The 20367-nt window shown below is 49.0% G+C and overlaps 1 protein-coding gene across 3 annotated transcripts in view; it reads right to left on the bottom strand.

Annotated features, from left to right (window-relative positions):
- Nucleotides 1-15856, bottom strand: part of RIMBP2 (RIMS binding protein 2) — a 41905-nt gene extending 26049 nt beyond the window's left edge. For all 3 annotated transcript variants that reach the window (XM_033075616.2, XM_033075617.2, XM_033075618.1), the window contains exons 1-4: nucleotides 15773-15856; nucleotides 13617-13721; nucleotides 9942-9992; nucleotides 5367-5559 (exon numbers count right to left, since the gene is read on the bottom strand). In XM_033075616.2, the coding sequence (XP_032931507.1) occupies nucleotides 5367-5559; nucleotides 9942-9992; nucleotides 13617-13718 (346 nt within the window). In that variant the 5' untranslated portion in view covers nucleotides 13719-13721; nucleotides 15773-15856. The remainder of the gene's footprint in view (nucleotides 1-5366; nucleotides 5560-9941; nucleotides 9993-13616; nucleotides 13722-15772) is intronic.
- Nucleotides 15857-20367: the final 4511 nt, after the last annotated feature.

Below are 20367 nucleotides of genomic sequence, written 5' to 3'. Positions count from 1 at the left end.
CACGGGTCAGCCCAGCAGGGACAGGGCAGGGGTCAGCCCAGCAGGGACACAGTGGGGCTCTCGTGACCTGCAGGGACACAGCAGGGGTCAGCCCAGCAGGGACAGGGCAGGGGTCAGCCCGGCAGGGACAGGGCAGGGGTCATCCCGGCAGGGACAGGGCAGGGGTCAGCCCAGGGGTCAGCCCAGCAGGGACAGGGCAGGGGTCAGCCCAGCAGGGACAGGGCAGGGCTTTCGTGACCTGCAGGGACAGAGCAGGGGTCAGCCCAGCAGGGGTCAGCCCAGCAGGGGTCAGCCCAGCAGGGGTTAGCCCAGCAGGGACAGGGCAGGGGTTAGCCCAGCAGGGACAGGGCAGGGGTCAGCCCAGCAGGGACAGGGCAGGGGTCAGCCCAGCAGGGACAGGGCAGGGGTCAGCCCAGCAGGGACAGGGCAGGGGTCAGCCCAGCAGGGACAGGGCAGGGGTCAGCCCAGCAGGGACACAGCAGGGGTCAGCCCAGCAGGGACAGGGCAGGGGTCAGCCCAGCAGGGACACAGCAGGGGTCAGCCCAGCAGGGACACGGCAGGGGTCAGCCCAGCAGGGACACAGCAGGGGTCAGCCCAGCAGGGACAGGGCAGGGGTCAGCCCAGCAGGGACAGGGCAGGGCTTTCGTGACCTGCAGGGACAGAGCAGGGGTCAGCCCAGCAGGGGTCAGCCCAGCAGGGGTCAGCCCAGCAGGGGTTAGCCCAGCAGGGACAGGGCAGGGGTTAGCCCAGCAGGGACAGGGCAGGGGTCAGCCCAGCAGGGACAGGGCAGGGGTCAGCCCAGCAGGGACAGGGCAGGGGTCAGCCCAGCAGGGACAGGGCAGGGGTCAGCCCAGCAGGGACAGGGCAGGGGTCAGCCCAGCAGGGACACAGCAGGGGTCAGCCCAGCAGGGACAGGGCAGGGGTCAGCCCAGCAGGGACACAGCAGGGGTCAGCCCAGCAGGGACACGGCAGGGGTCAGCCCAGCAGGGACACAGCAGGGGTCAGCCCAGCAGGGACACAGCAGGGGTCAGCCCAGCAGGCACAGCCTGATTCTCCTTTCCAGGAGGGGCAGAGCACAGGAGGAGCTCAGCCAGCTCCCAGACCCTGCCCAAACCACCTGCTGCAACACAACCCAACACAGAGAGTGAAGGATTTGAACCCAGGAATTCACAGTGATGTTCCCCCAGTGCAAAGGAGCCCCCTGTGTTCTGAGCCCCTCTGGGGAATTTCTGACAACCCAGCAGCACTGAGCTGCTGAGGGAACCTCCCTTTCTTCTGGGGACTCTGTCATGCACTGGAGATCAGAATCAAGTCACACATTTGTCTTCCCAAAAAGAGCCTGGAATGCCAAGGGCCCACCTGGCAGGACATCATTCTGCTGTGAAGTTTTTGACTTTTGGCAGGCAGGCGGTGCCAGCAGCACCTGCTCTGCATTTCCCAGGAGCTCCTCCCTGACACCAGCCCCAAAACATTCATCTGACCCCAGGGCATCCCTCCAGCTCTGAAACATGGGAGCCAAGACTGTGCAAAAGGAAAAAAATCCCACATCCCTTTGGAGCATTTTTACTGTGCTTTTTAAAAACAATATAGAACAAAGGAAAAGACAAGAAGCCAGGTTGTGCTGTGCACTCTGACCTGCTCCTGACTCAGGGGAAAACCAGAGCTGACAAAGCAAGGACAACGCTGTCAAGGCTGCAGGAGAGGCCACAAAAACTCAGTAAAAACCCCTGGTACATTTTACCTTTTGCTGCCAGGTTAGTCCCAAGCAGGGGAAAGCAGGGATTAACTGAGCTGATCTCACCTGCAGCACGAGCAGAGCTGCTGACACATCCAGATGTGCATTCTGCCTCTCATTAACATAATGAGCCTCTGCTCTAATTTTCCAGCCCCTGAATCTGTGTGGGTTCAGCATTTCCTCTCCTGTTCTGCCAGAAGTCTGGACAGAAATGTTTTGCTACTGAATTGCAAGATCCCCAGTGCACAGCACCAGAATTATCAGAGGAACCTCTTTGTTCACTCTGCAGAGGAGAAAAAGCTCCAAGAACACCATCAGAGGGTTTTTCTGGTGTGCTCATTAGTCCAATATGATTAATTTTCTCTGCATCACTGTAATTTACAGCAGGCCAGCTTAAGCACATTGACAGCAGGGAAACACAACTCACCACACTAAGGATTAATTACAGAGCAATCCCCAGGCTGAAAAGGGCACATTCTTTATTCTTGGAGCCTTTCTCACATCCATAACAGAGAAGTCCTCCCCATTCAGGAACCTTCAGCCAATTTAGCTCCTTCTGTTTGCTGTTAATGTGTTTGCCATTTCAGCCTGTCAGCACCAAGCTATAAATAATTGGGCCAACTGTGATTATTCATTCAAAGGAAGCCCTGGTTGGTCTCAGACCTCCTGCCTTCTCCAGGCTTTGTTTTTGAGTTACTGGGTACAAAATGTGAGGAAGGTTCTGGGGCAGTGCAGCCCTTGCTCTGCACCCATATGGGATCACAACCAGCACAGGAGCACACATTGTCAGGGACTCAGAATATCAGGATGTGGAAGAAATGGATCTGTATTTATTTTTTACATGGAAGAGAAGGCACCTAAGACTGACCCTGAGTCCTCAGCACAGGAGAGGATGGTGAGTGCTGGCTGTGGCTGCAGGAAGGGCCTGGCACATCTCTGGCTCCAAATAATTGCATTTCTGGTCTGAAGAGCCTGCTGTACTCTAAATCACTACTAAGAAAGGGCTGGTTTCAGTAATTAGTGCTGATAACTCCACACAGCCCCAGCAGAGGCACGGGATATCCAGCAGCAGCAGCACAGACTGGGAAGAACAGGGTTTTGTGCCAGAAATGTGCCCTGTCACCCTCCAGCAGTGAGTCTGGCTTCTGCACAGGAGCCTTTAAAAAGGTTATCAGACAAACATTCTGTGCAAATTCGTGTGTTTCTACGTATGCAGAGCCACAGCTGGACTGAAGAATAAACACAGGCACCATCAGCAGTGCCTCTGCAAAGCCAAGAAAGCGAAGCAGAGCTGAGGTGCAGAGAGAGCTGGAGCCCTGGGCTGATCCTGCACTGCCCTGCAGCCCAGCACACACCACGGGCTGCATTTCAAACCAGCCTCTCCCTGCCTCCAAAGAGAGCTGGATAAACCTGGCTCTGTCCTTCACCCAGGGCAGTTACACTGAGAGCCCTGGGAGCAGCACAGTGAGCAGCAATCAGACCTGCAGACTGCTCTAAAGCTTGTTAACTGCAAACCCACACAAGAGAAAACAAACAAAAACCACAGTAAAACACCTTTCCTTTTATATTTTCCCTCTGGAAAAAAAAACAGAGTTAAAAATAAAATATACAAGAGGTCAGCTCATAAGAACACACAGCAGCATCTAGAAATGTTGATTTTTTGTATTTTTTTCTTCAAACACTAGAGAAGAACCTTATAAAGCCACAGGGATTTTGTCAGTGAAGTATTTTTAAATCCACACATGCTTAAAATGGCCTTTATTTTCCTATGACTGGCAAATATTTGTTAAGGAGTGAAGAACACCCTATCAAGGAAAAAGGAAGAGCACCAGATCTAATTTAAATGTTTCAGGAGAATTAAATCTGTCCATACTTGCATTAAAATTAGACTCTCCATTTTATTTATTGCAATTGCTGATTCCATATGGACCACCTAAATTATCTAGAAAGTCCATTTAAATGAGCCTCTTAACTGATGAATAATAAATCTTAAGGCTTCTCTATCTGATTGGGTCATTATTGTATGTTTAAAGTGAACTTTTTATGCTCTAATCCATCCTGGGTAGGTTTATTTCATTTCCTGATACATTCAAACATCCCTAATTAAGGCAAAGCAGCTGGTCATAAACTGATCTCATTTCCATCATTTGCTTTGCTTTGAAAGCTGTCCCTGTGTTCCCTCTTGTGTTCTTTCTTGAACACATAATAAAAATAATTACACTCCTGCTTTGAAGAACTTGCTGTACTCTGCCATCATTATTGAGCAAGGGCTGATTTCAGTAATTACAAACCCTGCCCACTTGCTCAAACAGGAGTTTATTGTTGCCAGAGCATTCACACTGAGGATGAATGTTGGACAAGCAGCTCTGATGTTTAGACACAAGTACTGCAAGCCCTGCACTCCAATCCCACAGAAATCAGGGGGTTTTGAGAAAATGCCTTGGGTACAGAGGGTACAGAGCTGATCTGCTCCCTGTGCTTTCACCAAGGCTCACTTGGGACATTTCAGCTTGGCATGTTTTGAAGCTTTTAAAAAGGTTTTTCCATTAGCATAAGAATAAGTATAAATTAGCTTGGAGAGTCTGACTGAGTACCTGAAAGATGCTGAGCTGATTTTCACTTTCCATTAAATCAATCGCAGTGACACAGGCTGGACCTTCACTTCTGCCTGAAGGACAGCTCAGTACCTAATTACCTTTCCTTTCAAATTAATTGCTGCTTTGAAAATCCTGTCCTTAGAGACCAGCACCAGAACCAACACCAGCACCAGTACCAGCCCCAGTACCGGCAGCAGCACCAGTACCAGCACCAGCAGCAGTACCAGCACCAGTACCAGCCCAGTCCCAGTTCCAGTATCAGTACCAGCCCCAGTACCAGCTCCAGTACCAGCACTGACACCAGCCCCAGTACCGGCCCCAGTACCACCAGTACCAGCACCGGCAGCAGTACCAGTACCAGCCCCAGTCCCAGTCCCAGTACCAGCCCCGGTACCAGCACCAGCAGCACCGGCACCGGCACCAGTACCAGCACCAGCCCCAGTACCAGCACTAGTACCAGTGCCAGCCCCAGTCCCAGTACCAGTACCAGCCCCAGTACCAGCCCTGGTACCAGCACCAGCAGCACTGGCACCGGCACAGTACCAGCACCAGCCCCATTACCAGCCCTAGTACCAGTACCAGAACCAGTCCCAGCACCAGCACCAGTCCCAGCACCGTCCCAGTACCAGCCCCAGCCCCAGTACGAGCCCCAGTCCCAGTCCCAGTCCCGGTACCAGTACCAGTCCCATCCCCAGTCCCAGCACCAGTCCAGCCCAGCCCCAGCCCCAGTCCCAGCACCATCCCCAGCCCCAGCCCCATTCACAGCCCCAGCCCAGCCCAGTACCAGTCCCAGTACCAGCACCAGCACCAGTCCCAGCCCCATTCCCATTCCCAGTCCCAGTACCATCCCGAGCCCCATCCCCAGTCCCAGCACCAGTCCCATCCACAGCCCCAGTACCTGTCCCAGTCCCATCCCCAGCCCCAATCCCAGTCCCATTCCCAGCCCAGTCCCAGTCTCAGCACCAGCACGAGCCCCAGTCCCAGTACCATCCCCAGTACCATCCCCATCCCATTCCCAGCCCATCCCCGCTCACCTTTGCCTATGTTGGTGGCTATCCCGTTCATCAGCTGCCCCAGTGGTTTGGCAGGGGGTCCCGGGGGGGCCAGGGGGGTGCTCAGCAGCTCGATCTTGCCCGCCTGCTGCCGGAACCGCTCCAGCTCCCGCGCCAGCAGGTTAAACTGCTCGCTCTGCGTCCGGCATTTCTCCTCCAGCTCCCTCACCTTGGCCTGCAGGGACAGCCCAGACCCGGCTCGCACACACCTGCAGCTCCTGGGGCTGCTTTGGGGTGTTTTGGGATTTAGGGGGACAGCCCCAGCACCTCCCTCCAAACCCCCCACACCCCCAACTCTGGGGGGTTCTGCTCTCACCAAAGGGGCAATTCCTCATCTTGTACCTTGGCAGTGCTAAAAGATCACTGCCAGAGCACCTGCAAGGACATCCTGCAGCTTTCACACATCTGAGGGTCACTTTTGTGTGCTCTCCTCGAGAAATCAGCTGCACCTCTGAGGTTTGCCCATCCTCTGCCATTAACTGAATTTCTGCATTCACATTTGTGATTAAAACCCAACAAGAACGAGAAAAGCCCCAGTGGCTCGTGCAGAATTTGAGCCCAGCCCTGGCTGAGCTGCCCTTGAATCCAGCACTGCTCCCTGTAAAGCCAAACCACGCTGAGCTGCTCCAGGCACCTCTAACAGCTTCTGCAAGCCTGGACAGGTACCAAAATAAAACAGTTTTGTTTGGATTCTGAGGCAGCAGGCCTGAACAAAACAGAAGCTAAGAGAAGCAGCTGTGAGCTGGGAATCTGCCCACACAGAATGGGAGATGGATTTTGGGTGTCAGACACAGTCCCTGGCTGAAAACAGGGACCAGGGGCAGGGGGAACTCAGGGGGTTTGACCCCAAACACATCAAGAGTAGAGAAAACACTGCACAATGAAACCTCTTATCCAAATCTGCACATTCACTGGACCAGCTCAATCAAAGATATAATAATGTATCCTTATAAAGGATATATTCATAATATATAATCATTATATAATAATGTATCCCAGTCTGGGGCTTTATGGGGAACAAACATCACCTCCCTCCATTGAAAACCCCTCTTGTGCTGAGTTTAGCAACTGGACTAGCAGAGGAAGTCTGGATGGCAATTAAAATCATTCAACTGAACTAACAGTTTTGGTTTCTTTAAAGAAAAAAAATATTCTCAGTTTGGATAAGAAAAACTGTACATTTTATAGCCCAGGAAGACAACACATATTGCATACCACTTATAAAAAGGTCCTAGCTAAAGGAAAATACAGCACCCCAGAAGAACCCAAAAATTCAAAATTCTACTACACAAGGTGGTACTGTTTGTTCCTTTTCTTGTAACAAATACTTTTTTAAAGTTAGAGTGAATTTTAAAGATTTAATTTCTTTGCATTCATGACACACAAATTATTTCTGCAAAAGAAATCTCGGGGTATCCATCTGATTATGGAATGAAGAACAGTAAGGATCAGACATTGTGGGAGTTTTGCACAAACATTAAAGGCCTGGAGGTTTTGTCTTTCATTTTTTTCACTCTGGTTTTGAGCACATGAAATGTCAGACTTGGCTACTTGTTAATTTGCTGCATGGAAATGGCAACTATGCACAGCTTCAGAAGGACACCAAGCAAACAAGGGAGAAAACTGGCTTGGGTTTTTTGGTCCCCACTTTCTAAAGGAAAGCTTAAGGATGAGCTCTTCAACTCTCTAAGAATATTACTGACCTTTCCACAAGCAGTTATGGGAACTCCAGCACTAAATAAAAAATAAAAGCATGACAAGCCAGACCTCAACAGGAAGCTAAGGTTGCCTTAAAAGTACTTTTGAAAAAGTATCAATATTATTTATTAACTTAAAAATTACTTGTGTTGCAGTAAATGCCTTCTTTGTTTTTTCTTCTGAACACGTGGAAATTTCAAATTCTCTCATGAGAGTTGGGAGCCTGAAGGAAAATTCCTTTCCTGCAGTGTTTAGGTGGGGTTGTGAGTTAGAAGTGAGCACAAAGCTGGCACTTTATAGAGAAAATTTGCCATGAGAGCCACGCTGGAGCCACCAGGAGGGATCTCCATGCTCAGCCCTGTGCCTCGATCCAGCCTTGTTCTTGCTCTGCTGCCAGCAGCCAGACCCACCTCACTGCAGAAAACTGCAAATTTGGGTCTGACCCTGCAGAGCAAGACGTGCTCAGAGGCTCAGAACTGGGAATTCCTGCCCTGTGCTGAGTTCCTGCATTGCATCTGTGCTCCCATTCTCAGAACTGGGAATTCCTGCCCTGAGTTCCTGCATTGCATCTGTGCTCAGGGGCTCAGAACTGGGAATTCCTGCCCTGTGATTCCTGACATTTAATCTGTGCTCTCAGAACTGTGAATTCCTGCCCTGTGCTGTGGTTCCTGTATTCAATCTGTGCTCCCATTCTCAGAATTATGAATTTCTGCCATGGAACCTGTGCTCACATTCTCAGAACTGTGAATTCCTGCCCTGTGCTGTGGTTCCTGCCATTGAACCTGTGCTCTCAGAACTGTGAATTCCTGCCCTGTGCAATGGTTCCTGCTATTCAATCTGTGCTCCCACTCTCAGAATTGTGAATTCCTGCCCTGTGCTGTGGTTCCTGCCATGGAACCCATGCTCACATTCTCAGAACTGTGAATTCCTGCCCTGTGCTGTGGTTCCTGCTTTTAATCTGTGCTCAGAGCCTCAGAACTGTGCATTCCTGCCATTGAACCTGTGCTCACATTCTCAGAACTGTGAATTCCTACCCTGTGCCCTGGTCCCTGCCTGGCAGCTGTGGTGCCCAGGGTGGCACAGAGGTGGCACAGAGGTGGCACAGGCACAGAGCAGTGCCAGCTGTCCCTGCAGCTGGGCTGGGCTGGGCTCTGAGCCCTTCCTGCTCTCAGCAGATGGGGTGTCTGGCACCTGGCACTGCCAAGCTCCTCGCACAGCACCCAGCCCTGCTGCTGAAATTGGAAATTTCAGAGGTGGAGAGCGAAGCAGACTGCATCCCCGGCAGGCAGACACCGTGCACACAGGACAGGGGAGGGAGGAGCAGCTCCAGCAGGGCAGGTCTGAATTCAGAGAGTGACCAGCTCCACCTCACAGCCCAGCTGTTCACAGCTGGAAACATCCACAGAACACAAAACCTCTGAATTCAGACAACCCACACAGCCAGAAAGTCACAATGTGGGGAAGCTCCCAAACCATTCCTGCTGGGCATGCTGAGAGGAATCGATTGGAACAGGATCCGAGCTCTCAGTAAACCAAGGTGAGTTTCTGTAGAAGAGGATCCTGACTTGGTGAGCTGGCAGCAATGAGTGCAGAGCATGCTGGCATGGCAATGGTTGTGGCATGGCAATGGTTGTGGCACAGCCCCTGCAGGGCAGGCAGGGCTCTGGGGCTCATCAGGGAGCAGGGCAGGGAGGGGATGATGCCCTGAAGTACCTGCATGCTGTCCAAGGTGCTCTGGGTGAGGTGCAAAGCCACAAATCCCAAACAAGACAGTCAACACAGAGATGTGAAATAAAACAAAGAAATAAAACCAGGTTTGAATACTCTTTTACATTTCAAAGCAAAGTCTAGCAGAACAGTTACACGTGTAAAAACATGCATTGACACAAACAACACTGGAAACCAGCGCTGCTGCTGAGCTCAGACTGCAAAAGGCACTTTAAATAAAATGCTAAAAAATAATGTGCTCGTGGCAACAAAAGGCAAAAGCTTTGGAAATCTTGTTGGGGTTATGCAAATCAGAGGTTGCAGACAAATCAGCTAAATTGGAATTGTGCTGAGCTCGAGGGGGTGAATAATCTCTTGCCTGCCTTGTTTCTGCTCTCCTGTGTCACAGGCATTAAATAATAACTGCAGCTAAAACAAACTGAACATACATGGTAGTGATGGAAGCCTCTGAGTAAAACATTCTGTGGGAATTTCAAATTTACAGATAATCATAAATGCTTTAGTTTTTTATTTTTTAAAAAATCACCTGTCACCAAGGCATGGTGCATATATAGAAATACTGTGGGGAGGTAAAAAGACTGGAAATTCCCTTCAGACAAAAGCACATTTCTAAATGAAATATTGACAGTGCACCTGCTATTATCAACTCATATTTTTGCACCTTCTTTAGGATATGCACTTTAACACTTAAAACCTTTTAATGCCTTTTCCTCAGGCAGAAAAATGAAGTGTTCTCTTCCACCCTTTGAGGGTTTTTTGAAGCATCTCAATTCTTTCATTAGGTTTACAGTTTCTGGCTCTTTAACATGTTGCTTTATGTTTATTAGACAGGATTTAATTAGGAACCCTAGGTAACTGATTGGTATTTGCTGCTGTACTTCCAGCCTAATAAATCAAAATCCTCATCATTAATCACTCCCTTTAATAGCATTTTACAAAAACTGGTACGAAAAGAGAAACACACATCACTTCCAACAGCTCAGCTTAATGCACTCCAGCTGAATTATAAATCTTACAGGATGCAATTATATCAGAAGAGATAAAAAACCCCTCTGTGCCTGCATATTCCTGAAATGTCCACAAGTGATGGTGCTGTAAATCATCCTGCCCAGGGAACCCAGAGGATCTTACCTCTAGCAACTGAACTGCTCCTTCATGTTCCTTCTTAGCTTCAACCTGAGCCTGGGTTTTGTGGAGAAAAGGAAAAAGGAAAAAAGAGGGGGAAGGAGGAAGAAGGAAAATGAATTAGTCATGGCACATATGATGTGCTGTGAGCACATAAAGCAGCACAAAGCCAGAGCCAGCTTCCCTCCAGCAGGGGTGGCTGTGCCAGCTCAGAAGGAAATGTTTATTTTGGGAGGCTGAATCTCAGCGAGGCTCCATGGCAGTGCCACACTGCAGGCCCAACCAGCTGAGTCAAAGACAAAACAGGAAATAAAGAAGGCCAGAAAAGTGTATTTTATGTAGCTCAGAAATTCAGCTATCAAATTTGGGCTGGGAAAAGTCTAAACCTTAAAACCAAATAAACAGAAATAAACAGCACTCAGTAACTTTGGGTTATCCTCATTTTATTCCCATGTGAGTTTTCACTGTTTTGTTGAAGCTGGCCCAAGATAAGCACGGATTTTGTCAGCCCCTGTGTGATTGTGCACATTCCTCACCAGAGAAAAGTCACAACCCCTCCCGCTCCTGCCAGACATTAAATTGGATCCATGTCCATCCCTGCCAGGATGGACACAGGGGCAGCCCTGTGGAGCCTCAGCCCTGTGGAGCCTCAGCCCTGTGGAGCCTCAGCTCCCTCCTGGCTCAGGGCTGCCCCAATCCTCCAGTGGGAGCTGGGTCAGGTATAAAGACACAGAACAAATCCACAGACCAAAACCATGGACCCAAAACTACTGACCCAAACCACAAAACAAAAACCATAGACCAAAACCATGGACCCAAAACCAAGGACCCAAAATCACAGACCCAAACCCACAGACCCAAATCCACAGACCCAAAAACCACAGACCAAAACCATGGACCCAAAACTACTGACCCAAACCACAAAACAAAAAACACAGACCAAAACCACAGAACAAAAACCACAGAACAAAAACCACAGACCAAAAACCAAAGACCAAAAACCAAAGACCAAAACCACAGACCCTAATCCACAGACCCAAAACCAGACCCTAATCCACAGACCCAAAACCACACACCCAAAAGCCACAGACCCAAAAACCACAGACCCAAAAATCACAAAACAAAAACCACAGAACAAAACCACGGACCAAATCCACGGACCCAAAACCACAGACCCAAAACTACTGACCCAAAATCACAGACCCAAAACCAAAACCCCAAAACCACAGACCCAAATCCACAGACCAAAACCACAAAACAAAAACCACAGACCAAAACCACGGACCCAAAAACCACAGACCCAAAAAACACAGACCCAAAAAACACAGACCCAAAAAACACAGACCCAAAAATACAGACCAAAACCACAAAACAAAAACCACAGACCAAAACCACAGACCAAAACCATGGACCCAAAACCCACAGACCCTAATCCACAGACCCAAAACCTTGGACCCAAATCCACAGACCCAAAGCCACAGACCAAAACCAAAACCCCAAAACCACAGACCCAAACCACAGCCCCAAACCCATCCCCAAAGCTCACCCCAGTCCCCTCCCATCCTGCAGGGTGGCAGAGCCCCCTGACCCCAGCCCAGAGCCCCCTGAGCCCAGCCCAGAGCCCCCTGACCCCAGCCCAGCCCCACTCCTGCCTGTGCCACAGCCACACCTCTGCCTGCCAGCAGGACAATAACCATAAAACAATAACAATAAATCCGAGATGCTGGCTCCATGAGCAGCAGCAGCCATGAGAGCAGGTAACAAAGCCTCGAGTCATCCATCAGGACAGGTTCAATAAAACCTGAGCTCTGGATAAAGGATGGCAGGACCTGCATCAACAGCTATCTCTGCTGAACATCAAACTGCCCTGCTCAGGTTTTCCTAAAGAAAAAACCATCCACCAAACCCTGATGGACAATATTGTGTCCTTCCTTCCAGGCTGAAAATGTACTAAAAAGAGAAGGAACTTTTATTTCTATTCAAAGTGTGACAGCAAGTGCACAGGGCTGTAGCAGGGACTGGCTCTGCTCTGTAGTGCACATTTTGGAGGTTCATCAGCACCTCAAAATGTGCCAAGAACAGCTGGGAAATGCCCTCCTGCTACTGCCCAGGATTTCTGCTTCCCTTTGGAAACACTGCCTCAAGTAAAGATGACTCCCACAAAAAAGGAAAGGGAGTAAATAATTTAACTCACACATGCAGTGTCCATTGGGAGCCAGCTCTGGATGAAATGTGAGCAGCAGCTCCTCTCAAAGCTGGCAGTGATGTGTTATAACAGATAACAGGTTTATTTAAAATATTTCTCTGCTGAGCTTGGGTGAAATACCAGCCCAGCCTGGGCTGAGCTCAGTGCCTGCCACAGCTCAGCACAGGGCTGACAGCAGCAGCTCACACATTCGTCTCCTGCCAGTCCAAAGGAGGATTTATTACAAGAATGCACAAAAAATTAGCAAGAAATGCTGTATCTTCCTTTGATTTCTTTCCTTTGCCAGGAAATTTAAGTCCAGAATTAATGAGGCAGTTCTAATAATAACAGCTGAATATAACTAGAAGTGGCATTTTGCAGTGTGCCTAAGCACACTTATTGAGAACAACTAAAAGAAAATTAACTGGGAGTTTTCATTTGGTCAGCTACAGCTTTCTACTTCAAGCATCTATATTAGATACATCTTTTCTTCTGCTGAGAAGGTCCCTCTGTGCCAATTCTCTACCAAATTATCATTAGCAGCATTATTTCTGTGTGTCAGTCTCATCCAGCAACTGGAAAAATCAACATTAGCACTGAGACAATTGCAGCTCTGACTTTGGCAAGACTGAAACTCAACATCATGGTTTTTGTATTATAATGAATACTGAGAAATTGCAGAGTGAAAAAAAACATCTGAAAGTGTTTTGTGATTAGAGAATGACCCTGGAAATGAGGTGTTTCAGCAACTGCTCAGGCTCTGTGGTGGGCTGATGCTGGCTGGACACCAAACTCTGCCACACAAACAAGGAAGATCCACTGTGCGTGCCAGGACCTTGACAAGAGTTTCTTTTACCCATTTACAGGAGAAAGGGAGCAAGAATTGCAGGTCTGGAAGAGGAGGCCAAAGAAATCCTGACACAACATTGGTGTGTCAGGAATGCATGAGGCTGTGCCACTCTCATCCCTGCTGGGAAAAGAGCTCAGGTACCCTGGGCTCAGGGCAATGAATTGATAAATTCATTTATGAATCCATGGGCACAGCCAGCCCCCTCGTGTTCCAGGGCAGCAGCAGGGCCAGGGAGGCAGCAGGGCAGGAGCAGGAATCCTGCAGGCCAGGAGAGACCCCAGGTGTCTGCTGTGTCCCTGCAGCTCCTGCTGCACCTGCCTGGCCCTGGCCCAGGTACCTGGGAGTACCATGTCCTGCAGGAGCCCCATTCCCGCCTGGCCCTGTCACTGTCACTGTCCCTGTCCCCATCAATCCCATCGTTGTCCCATCCCCTCCCCATCCCATCCCTGTCCCATCCCATCCCTGTCCCCATCCCGTCCCTGTCCCCATCCCCATCCCTGTCCCATCCCTGTGCCATCCCATCCCATCCCACCCCCTACCTTCTGCAGCAGCTCGATCTCCTGTCCCCGTCCCATCCCTGTTCCATCACTGTCCCTGTCCCATCCCCATCCCTGTCCCTGTCCCCATCCCTGTCCCCACCCCCTACCTTCTGCAGCAGCTCGATCTCCTGCTGTTTGGCGTTGAGGACAGCCAAGGCTTGCTCATGCTCCAGCTCCAGCTGTTGCCGCCGCTCCGCAGCCTCTCGCATGTGCTGGGACAGGGACAGGGACAATGTCAGGGCACTGTGCTGGGACAGGGACAATGTCAAGGCACTGTGCTGGGACAGGGACAAGGACAATGTCAGGGCACTGTGCTGGGACAGGGACAATGTCAGGGCACTGTGCTGGGACAGGGACAGAGACAAGGACAGGAGCTGTCAAGGCACTGTGCTGGGACAGGGACAGGGACAAGGAGCTGTCAGGGCACTCTGCTGGGACAAGGAAAAGGACAGGGACAAGGACAGGAGCTGTCAGGGCACTGTGCTGGGACAGGGACAGGGACAAGGACAGGGACAGGAGCTGTCAGGGCACTGTGCTGGGACAGGGACAGGAGCTGTCAGGGCACCGAGCAGCCCCAGCTGCACCCACTCAGGCAGCTGTGGCCAGGGGTGCAGATGTTCCCTCCCAAAAACCTCCCTGAGAGGAGCAGGGGAGCCAGGTGGGGTTGGAATTCAGAAGAATCAGAATTCAGAATTCAGCCAAAGGCAGCTCAGGCTCAGGACACGAGCCCCTGGCAGGCTCCAGGGCTCTGGCAGTGCCAGGATCAGCGCTGGGGATGCTCAGGTGAGCAGGACCCATTTCACCCCGCAGGCACAGTTCTGGGAGCACTGTGTGACAAACCAAAGCGTGGAAAAATGACCTTGCCAAGTCCCTGAGTGCCCCTCTACCAAGGATGTGCTGCTGAGATCTGTTTTGCAAATGCTGACCCAAAAGAAACATCTTGCCTTTGCTGATCTCTGCCTGTTATCTACAGGAAATGAGCAGAGCAGAGCTAACACAGGGGGTTTGGACAGAAGGGGCTGCTCAGGGCTCACACACAACCTCTGCAGGATATTTGATGCTCATGACTCAAAGCAGCATGAGACAGGCTCCTGGGAAGAGCACAAGCTGCACAATGTCAAGACACCCTTTGCAGATTGAAATCTTTTTCATTACAGGTTAATATTACTCCCCCAGCACCACTGCAACTTTCAAAACACCTCCTTAATAAATGGGAGTTAAGGAAGATCTCTTTCTAGATTCTGATCTCTTCCCTGGTGAGCCTGGTATTAAAGATTTTCATTTTCCAAATGACATTCTATTCCCATAGCAGCCTCAGAGCAGAGGCACAATGCCTTATCTGCAGCACTGAGTTATTACACACAGACCTGCTGGAAATCAGCACCTGGGAAAACAAATGCAGGGAGAAAACTGACAAGAAGAGCCCAAAATATCCATTATTGTCTACAGGAGAGAGTTTTGTTGAGCACATTTGTGACCTGTAAGGAGCAGTTATTGCCCAGAGCAGAGCTGAGCCCAGGGCTGCAGGAGGAGCAGAGTCAATCCCCAGACAGGATCTGTGCTGCAGCTGGCAGGGCAGCACCGAGGGATGAATGGGAGCTGCTGCACACAGCAGGAAATCAGAGCCCTTCTGTACCACAGCACTGCCAGCTCAGCACTTCTCCATTCCTCTGCTCTGCTGATGCATCCTCAATTTCTCAAAAGAGAAACTGAACTTCTTTTCAGACAGGGAAACTAGGCTAAACGTTTCTCAAAACTTTTTTGCAATGGCTGGAAAGCTGCAAGGCGTTTTCCCAAACTCATTTTGGCAGAGCATGTGAGGACACACATGAAACACCTGAACACATGAACTGCCTCTGCTTGGTGCTGAAAAGGAGCTCTGGGGCTCCCAGGCTGCTCAGGGTGCTCTGCCAGCTCACAAAAGCACTGAACACGAAAAGCCAGGATCTCTGTACCCACCTGAGAGTCTCTGTTTCAGCAAAGGGAAAAAATTTGAAGAAGTTCTTAACAGTGAGAGGCACAGAATGTAAAGGCCACAGGAATATTTTGCAGACTGGCAGACACAGCTCTCTGAAGCAAAATACCTGTGTTAATGTACTCATCCTCTCTTTCTCATTTTGGTTTGACTAAGAGCACAGTGAATTATAAAGTGCCAGATAAAGGTGTCTGGATGTCCCTGTGCTGGGTTGGGATCCTGCCAGCACCTGGAGTTCTCATCCCACACGTGGGATCAGCACTAATGCAATCCAGGGTTTATACACACCTTTAGGACCTGCTCTAGGTTCTCCAGCTTGGCTTGGAGCTGGTGTTTTCCCCTCACAGCCAAATCTCGGTCCTGGCTCACCCTGAGGAGGGCTCCTCCAAGATGGGCATAGTCTGATTTTACCTAGAGAAAATAAAATGGGTTATTGCCCACACTGCAGGGAGTGCAGGCACAAATATTCCATGTTCAGGGAGGAGGGGAAGGGTCAGGGGAGCAGGAGGGGAAGGGTCAGGGGAGCAGGAGGAAAGCCCAGAGCCCCAAAGGGAATGTGCATTGGGAATGTGCATTGGGAATCTGGGTGGTCACACACACTGAGCATCTCTCAGCAGGGACTCCAGTCTGGCACCCAAACTGGAGTTAAGCCATGGGAATTGAAACAAATACATTCTATCATGCACAAAATCAATGACAGAACATTTCTCAATTCTCTGCATCTCGGGGCCTCAGGGTGTGCTCTATAAAGAGGCAGAGATCTAACATATATATAAATAAATAAAAAATAAAACTCAAATTTACATTTCTTCTGGACTCTTAAGTGTAAACTGACTTCAGAATAAACTCAAATACACACGATCAGCCCGTGTTAACACTTGGAATCAGTGTACCTGTAATTCAAAAATAAGTATTCTTCTGCAATAAACCCCTTGCTCTCCCTTAAAACATCTACATACAGATGGTATTTAAAGGATCAGATGCTCACAAAATAAGATTTGTTTTATGATTTAATTCACTTGGTCCTACATTAATCAGTTTAGTAGGATCAAGTATTTTTATACAGGATTTTGTGAATCATCAGTGATAGTGACTACTTCATAAACAGACACAGAAAACAAGAAAATACATTGAATTACTTTAGCCTGCCATGGAAAAGTTCTTTCTTTAATTCAGATCTGATTTCTTAGCCCTGATCACTTTATGAGATCTGTATTGCTGCATAACAGGATTATTACAGCTTGTACCATATCAGAAACTGCATCTTGACATTAATAAAAAATCAAGCAGGAGAAAACACCTGGGTTAAAAAAACCCCAATATTATTTCCACACTCTGTTGCCACCTTTCTGCAGTGTTTACAGAAGGAAAGGAAGCAATAACATTTCCAGTGAGCATCTGTTTCCTCTGGGGCTGGCAGGTCCTGGCAGGGTAAAGCAAAGCACCCCAGTGCTCAGGGTTTCATCTTGGGCAGCTCCTGCTTCCTCCTGACTCCACTGAGGGAGTGAAAAGTTCCTTCCCCCACCTCCCCAGTTTAATTACTATATTTTTAATTTTTTTTTAAAGTAAGAGCAATGGCACTGAGCAGTCCTGGGCGTGGATATCCCTGCTGGCCCTTTTCTCATCCCTGTTTTCAGAGCTGACTCAGCCCTTCATTTGCCTTCTGGCTGCAGCCTGTTAACTTGCAAATTTTGCCATGGCCCAAACAATGTAAATGGTTGCAGCCAGCCCTTGCACTCAGCTCTTTGGAGTGCAGTGGACTAGAAAAAAAGAGAGGAAAAGGGAACAAATCATGTTTTCCACAAGAACTGATGCAATTATTGTCAACCTTGGGATTTTTTTTTTTTTTCTGTGCACAGAATTTTCTTTTCCCTTCCTCTCAGTTCTTTATAATGAAGGGAACTATTAAACAATGGATTTTCAGCATCTATTAACTCCTGCATCATGCACTGCACTGCTCAGATCAGTCAGTCTGTATTGCTGAGGAATAATGGGGTGGAAAAAGGAAACAGGGGGGTACCAGGATCAATGATGCAATCCTGCTCTTGTCTGGGACTCATTTCCTCAGGATTAATGAAGCACAATATTTTGAGCAAGTTACAAGAAGAGGTTATTTTATTTTTGTCAGAATTTAGATTTCCCTCACACCAACCTCTGGAAAGAAGTTTTTCTAAAACTCACTGATCATTATAGTCTGAATATTTTAAGGAGCAGGGGAGCAGCTTCTCCCTGCAGGCAGGGAAGGGCTTTCAGAACAAACAGCTCTCTCCAGGCTGCTCTGGAATTTTGGGAAGAGCTGGGTTAGGTGGGTGGAACTGCAGGAATTTTACACATCTCAGGGTCTGTCATCTGGGATCCCAACGTGCCTGCCTGCATGGGTCAGGCTTAGGAACAAACCAGACACTGGGAATTTCTCCACTTGCTCTTCTGTGTTTGAGCAAGGTTTGGATTCTGAGCACTGGGAAGGACAGAACCAAATCCACCAAACTCCTCTGGATAATTACTGATGTTACTCCCAGCAACACTGACATCTCTCAATATTTCTACAGGAAATTCCCACCAGGAGTTGCTCCTCTGAGATCCTGCATTACATGGAATGCTGGATTTGTGTAACCCAGATGGCACCATGAAGCCTGATGAGACTATCTATAATTTCCTTTTTCTTTTTCAGACAACATTTGCTCTTAAATGTGCCTTTAATGCTCTCTCCAAGCAGGCTGGCTGAGCACATATGGGGTATGCATGAACCTGAATTACTCAGGGAGATCTCAAAACATCAATGTTCCCAGTGGCAAACCCAGCTGACCTACATAGAGCACCAGGAACAGCTCTGATTGCATGGCAGGAGCGGGAACAGTTTGATCTGTGATGCTTCTCTCTTCAATACCAGTTTATTTTGCATTTACACTCACTACCTGTGCCCTCCTCTGAGTCACAGGAGGTTTCTGAACAGAAACTCCTAAAAACCATCCCAGGAATGGCAACTCCTGAAACCATCCCAGGAGCAGAAACCCCTAAAAAACCATCCCAGGAACTGAAACCCCTAAAAACCATCCCAAGAACTGAAACCCCTAAAAAACCATCCCAGGAATGGCAACTCCTGAAACCATCCCAGGAATGGCAACTCCTGAAACCATCCCAGGAGCAGAAACCCCTAAATACCATCCCAGGAATGACAACTCCTGAAACCATCCCAGGAGCAGAAACCCCTAAAAACCATCCCAGGAGCAGAAATCCCTAAAAACCATCCCAGGAATGGCAGAAACCCCTAAAAACCATCCCAGGAACTGAAACCCCTAAAAAACCATCCCAGGAACTGAAACCCCTAAAAACCATCCCAGGAACTGAAACCCCTAAAAAACCATCCCAGGAACGGCAACTCCTGAAACCATCCCAGGAACTGAAACCCCTAAAAACCATCCCAGGAGTAGAAACCCCTAAAAAACCATCCCAGGAACTGAAACCCCTAAAAACCATCCCAGGAGCAGAAACCCCTAAAAACCATCCCAGGAGCAGAAACCCCTAAAAACCATCCCAGGAATGGCAGAACTCACAAACTCCTCCAGCCCCGTGTGCTTGGATGAACTTGCCCTGTTTTTCAGGCCAGCTCTCAAGGGTGAAAAAGAATAAATTAATTCAGGCAGGCTTTCCCCTTCAGGGCTGAGCCCTAACTCTGTCAGAATTCCGCTCCAACCTCCACGTCCAAAGCTGTAGTTTCACACATTCTGCACAATAAAATGCAATCTAAACTGCACAACCCATCCTCAGCCTCTGTGTGCAGGGAAAAACACCTCAGAGAATCTCTTATGCAAGGAGAGAAACAAAAGGTTTTTCAGGGTGCTCAGCCAGGATTACACACTGTTAAATGTGCCAAAAGTGAGACAGCCCCTCACAGCAAGTTTTGGGTTGTGCTGGGGCTGTTGTGTGAGAGCAGCAGTGCACACACCCAGAGCTCTTGCTCTGTGAATTCTCAGTATTGAATAGATGGGAAGAAACAAGAACCCGCAGTGTGATAAATTCTGACATTACCATAGTGAGAGGGAATTGTATTTTTAACTGAGAGGTTAATGTGACAGATGTCCACCTCTGTATTTTAAATTGGTTTTAGCAGACTTTTCCAATGTCCCTCAGGACAAACATTACCTACAGTAAAGCACTGTCCAAGCTGTGCACTTGCTGATAGAGGAATTCACATTTTAGTGCCACCAAAGCACTGACCCTCATTGCACTAATGGTGCAGTTATTGTGTGCCAGCTGGAATATGAAATCACCCAAGTGAGGTTTATCTTTCTGTTCCTCGTGAGGCAAAGAGCAAAGGTAATGTGTAACCAACAATAAAGAGAAGAGAAACACATTAGGAAAGGGAGAAATTCATAGACAGATGGGTGAATGAAATTAAGTGATGCTGTGACACACCTGGTGCCTCCTATCATTAAAACTTTGTGACAAAATAAAACTCTGCTTTTTTATAAAACACAGAACCCTTCCAGCTCCTCAGCAACAGGGAGTGCCAGGGCTGCACCCAAAGCTGAGCCCGAGGCAGAGCCAGCTCCCGATTCTGCCCGTGCTGGCACCTGGCTGTGCTGTTTGTCACCTGCCCGTGCTGTCACCTGGCTGTGCTGTTTGTCACCTCCTCATGCTGTCACCTGGCCATGCTGCTGTCACCTGGCTGTGCTGTTTGTCACCTGGCTGTACTGTTTGTCACCTCCCTGTGCCATTTGTCACTCCCCATGGTGTCATCTCCCCATGCCATTGTCACCTGCCCATGCTGCTGTCACCTCCCCATGCTGTCACCTGGTCATGGTGTTTGTCACCTCCCTGTGCCATTTGTCACCTGGCCATGCTGTCACCTGCCCATGCTGTCACCTCCTCATGATGTCACC

The sequence above is a fragment of the Catharus ustulatus genome, chromosome 18 (assembly GCF_009819885.2).
Source record: "Catharus ustulatus isolate bCatUst1 chromosome 18, bCatUst1.pri.v2, whole genome shotgun sequence".
In the NCBI taxonomy this organism is placed as follows: domain Eukaryota; kingdom Metazoa; phylum Chordata; class Aves; order Passeriformes; family Turdidae; genus Catharus; species Catharus ustulatus.
This window is presented reverse-complemented; position numbering and strand designations above follow the sequence as displayed.